Here is a 717-nt window from a genome sequence, read left to right as displayed (position 1 = left end):
ATATTGTTTTATATGCACCTGCATTCTATTAATCATATCTAAACCAATATCTAGTCATTAGTTATATGTCTAATATGAATAGTCTTAAAACAATAAGGCCAATAATCTTAAAACAATGAGGCTTAAGGCCTAGTTCCTTTTACATGTTACAAAGTTAAGTTTCCTTATAGCCTAGGGTTAAGGTGCAAAACATTTTTCAAACTGTTAGTATCATCTCCAACTTGCATGTTTGGGTATAACTGTCCATCCCCGATTCTTCTTGTGCACTTGTATGCCAGATTAAAGACCACTTTTAGATTCGGTTTTCAGCCTGCAGCTCCCCCCCAGCCTCTCTTGTCTAGAAAAATCTATTATTGTGGTAAGACAAAGACAGTACAGCAAAGCAAGCTAAACAGAACAATGTTCCACTAGTACGTAGAAACCGTAGCTTTAACTTACTTTGTTCATGACAACAATGAAAGGTAGCTTTGTCTTGTACAGGATACTGGGGCAGGGGGCGGGGAACAAAAAAAAGCCCACAAAAAACCATTAAAAATTAATCTAAATCTCACTAGAATAGAAAACAAGTTAAGCATAAGGCAGACAAGACTTGTGCAAAACTGAATACATTTGACTTCAAAAGGTATTTTCCTCCACATCAGTTAGAATCTAATTTTCATCCAGATCCTGCTTACCATAGTTGAACAAAATATGCCTCCCCAAGATGTAAGCGCACAT

The 717-nt window shown here is 36.4% G+C and overlaps 1 protein-coding gene across 1 annotated transcript in view; it reads right to left on the bottom strand.

Annotated features, from left to right (window-relative positions):
* GPN1 (GPN-loop GTPase 1) overlaps window positions 1–717 on the bottom strand; it is a 10858-nt gene that overhangs the window by 3189 nt on the left and 6952 nt on the right. Inside the window, exon 10 of the mRNA XM_010565928.1 lies at window positions 439–484. Coding sequence (XP_010564230.1) covers window positions 439–484 — 46 coding nt within the window. The remainder of the gene's footprint in view (window positions 1–438; window positions 485–717) is intronic.

This window comes from Haliaeetus leucocephalus, unplaced genomic scaffold (genome assembly GCF_000737465.1).
Source record: "Haliaeetus leucocephalus isolate CR32 unplaced genomic scaffold, Haliaeetus_leucocephalus-4.0 Scaffold197, whole genome shotgun sequence".
NCBI classification, from domain to species: Eukaryota; Metazoa; Chordata; class Aves; order Accipitriformes; family Accipitridae; genus Haliaeetus; species Haliaeetus leucocephalus.
Note: the sequence above shows the minus strand (reverse complement) of the source record. Positions and strands in the feature narration are given on the sequence as shown.